Below are 3043 nucleotides of genomic sequence, written 5' to 3' on the forward strand. Positions count from 1 at the left end.
CCCTTGCTGTTGACCCACCTGTCCAGCTCTCCTCAGTAGACTCAGGGCTGGTCAAGCTGAGAGTGGTCCCCACGGTTGATGGCTCTTCTCCCCTGTGGTCCGCGAGGTAGCGTTTCATAATTTGAAACCAGCGTCCAGGGTCCAGGTACTCCAGCTGCAGGATGGGAGTTAGCTTGGGCTGTGCTGAAGCCTCCAGCTGGCGCCAGCCAAAGTGGACACTGGCTTCCCGTGGTCACTAGGATCCTGCCTTCTTTCTGTGACCTCATCAGTGACACTGGTCTGTTCTGTGACCCATGGCAAGGACAGAGCCCCTGCCTGGATGCCAGGAGAGGCTTCCCAACATTACCTCATTTCCTTTTGAGACCTTTCCTGTCTTGGGTATTAGCAGGGACACACACTTAAACACTCACATACACATAAAGACACAAACACATACACACAGACGTACACACACATGAAGATACACAAACACACACATAAGCATGCATACACTCACACACACATAAACACACATACACGATCACTCCGGTACACACACTGGGACATACATGAACACACACAGACACTCAGACACAATAACAAACATACACAGAAATTCACATGTGTATATTCAGACACACATAGACACATAACACACGCAGCTTCACACACATCCACACACTCATACGTTGCTACAAACTCACATCAGATTCCCACAGCCACACATATGCTTACATACATACAGGCACCAGCAGCTTCAAAACGGCCCTACTTTCTACCTGGAAAATCTCACCTCCTCCTCATGATCCAGGTCTGCACCTTGACCTCATTCAGGCTCCGCAGCCCTCCACACCCCCACGCCTCCCGTCCACTCATCGCCTTGCTCAGTTCCTACAGCTCCAGCCTCCTCACTGCCCCAAAACACATCAGGACTCGTCCCCTCCTGGACCCAGGGCACTGACTCTTCCTCATGCCTGCTCCAGGCCCTGTGTCCCTGTGTGGTCACTACCCTTCCAGCCTCTGCTGAAACCTCACCTCAAGATGGCAGCCTGTCTGACACCCCCCAGGAAAAGAGTTCTCTTTAGTACCACTTCTCTCTGTCTCCTTAGCCTCCTTTATTTTTTTCATAACATTTTCCACCCTCAGATGTACATAAGGTCTATGCGTGCATCCGTGTCATGGGTTTACCTATATCTGTCTCCTCTTCCTTTAAGGTAAAGGCAAAGACTTAGGTCATTTTCCCCCATTGTATCCCTAGTGTCTAGAACCATGTTTGACACATTAATAAGCATTATAGAAACAAATTTCAAGTTCAGGAGTAAATAAATGATGCATACATTGGGCTAACAAGGGCATCACTTGCTCTTGGGGCCACCTCTTCTGCCCGCCCCCCCCCCACCAGACTATTCAGTTCTAAAGTAGACTGGTTCTGCCAAGGTAGGCTGGTTCTGTCCCACCAGGAAGGACTCTAAGGGTCTCTTTCTTCTCCACTCGCACAAACCACAGTCCATCCTCCATCAACCTTTTGTCAATCTCATCCACTTCATTCCTTCAAATGCCAAGTTGGTTTTTTGATTTTTTTTTTTTTTAAACAGAGTCTCATGCTGTCACCCTGGGTAGAGTACCATGGGGTCATCACAGCTCACCTCAAACTCTTGGGCTCAAGTGATCCTCTTTCCTCAGTTTTTCTATTTTTAGTAGAGACAGGGTTTTGTTCTTTCTCAGGCTGTTCTCAAACTCCTGAGCTCAAGCAATCCACCTGCCTTGGCCTCCCAGAGTGCTAGGATTACAGACACAAGTCACCACGCCCAGCCCTAAGAAACAAGGACAAAAGTCTTTGCCTTTGCCTTAAAGGAATAGGGGACAGATAGGTAAACCCATGACACGGGTACACTCATAGACCAATTTCAATCCACACTGATGGATTGAAGATAATCCCAATATTCTAAAAACAACACCAATATCCCACACACTCATACATTGCCACGTTGCATCCAGCACCTGGGAATCTACTCTCAATGGGATGCCACCCACTGCAGCAAGACACCATGGCGCTCTACCGTATGATGAATACCACACCTGTACCAAGTGACAACATTTCCAGCTTGGAAGAAGAAATAGTTGTAAATGTGTCCTTTTTACCCAACACAGAGACTTGCCTCATAAAAACAAGGGCGTGCCATCACAGAAAACAAGTAGATCAATGACAGATAGAAGGTGGTTCAGAAAGAGGTGACCTTATATTTTAGAATTGTTAAGGGATAAAATAAATACCTTGTCTGAGAGGAAGCTTCAGCTAACAAATAATGCTGAGAAATTTTATATAACTATATTTTTAAAAATCAACTCTGAGCTCACCTCGCATGAAACAACTAAGAATATTTTTGTATAGTTCAGAAGTTATGTTCCCATGAAAAATGGATATAGAGAAAATATTTTGAGATTTCTAATTATAGGGTGGCTTTTCTCAATTTAAAAAATATGAATCTTGACAGGCATTGGGAATCTTTTGTCATTTTTTTTTTCACTTCACTGCTTTAAAAAAAAACCTCACTGTTCAATTTGTCTTTTTCTGCTGTTCAGTAAAACCAAATAAAAAAACAAATGAAGAAAATGAATAGGCAATTTCCAGGAGAAAAAAGTGCAGATGGCTGATAAAAGTATGAAAAGATGCTGAACATAACCAGGAGAAGAGAGCTACAACTTAAAAACCCATGACATAGGGCAGTGCCTGTGGCTGAAAGGAGTCGGGCGCCGACCCCATATACCGGAAGTGGCAGGTTCAAAACCAGCCCAGGCCAAAAACTGCAAACAAAAAAACCCCATGACACACAATATGGCATCTTTTACCCGTAAGATAGACAAGAATTTATAAGAGTGAAAGTACCAAGTGCTGGTGAAGATGTGATGGAATGAACATTTTAATATTCTATTAGAAATGTTGGTGTATCTCCCCTTTCTCAAGGGTGGTACCTATTAAAATTAAAAGTAGGTGTGCTCTGGCTCAGCGCCTGTGGCTCAAGCAGCCAAGGCACCAGCCACATACACCTAAGCTGGTGGGTTC

The 3043-nt window shown here is 44.9% G+C and overlaps 1 protein-coding gene across 1 annotated transcript in view; it reads right to left on the bottom strand.

Annotated features, from left to right (window-relative positions):
- FAM170B (family with sequence similarity 170 member B) overlaps window positions 1-213 on the bottom strand; it is a 2424-nt gene extending 2211 nt beyond the window's left edge. The window contains exon 1 of the mRNA XM_012812657.1: window positions 19-213. Within this exon, the coding sequence (XP_012668111.1) occupies window positions 19-118 (100 nt within the window). The 5' untranslated portion in view covers window positions 119-213. The remainder of the gene's footprint in view (window positions 1-18) is intronic.
- Between the last annotated feature and the right edge of the window lie 2830 nt (window positions 214-3043).

The sequence above is a fragment of the Otolemur garnettii genome, unplaced genomic scaffold (genome assembly GCF_000181295.1).
Source record: "Otolemur garnettii isolate 467f Iridium unplaced genomic scaffold, OtoGar3 scaffold00217, whole genome shotgun sequence".
In the NCBI taxonomy this organism is placed as follows: domain Eukaryota; kingdom Metazoa; phylum Chordata; class Mammalia; order Primates; family Galagidae; genus Otolemur; species Otolemur garnettii.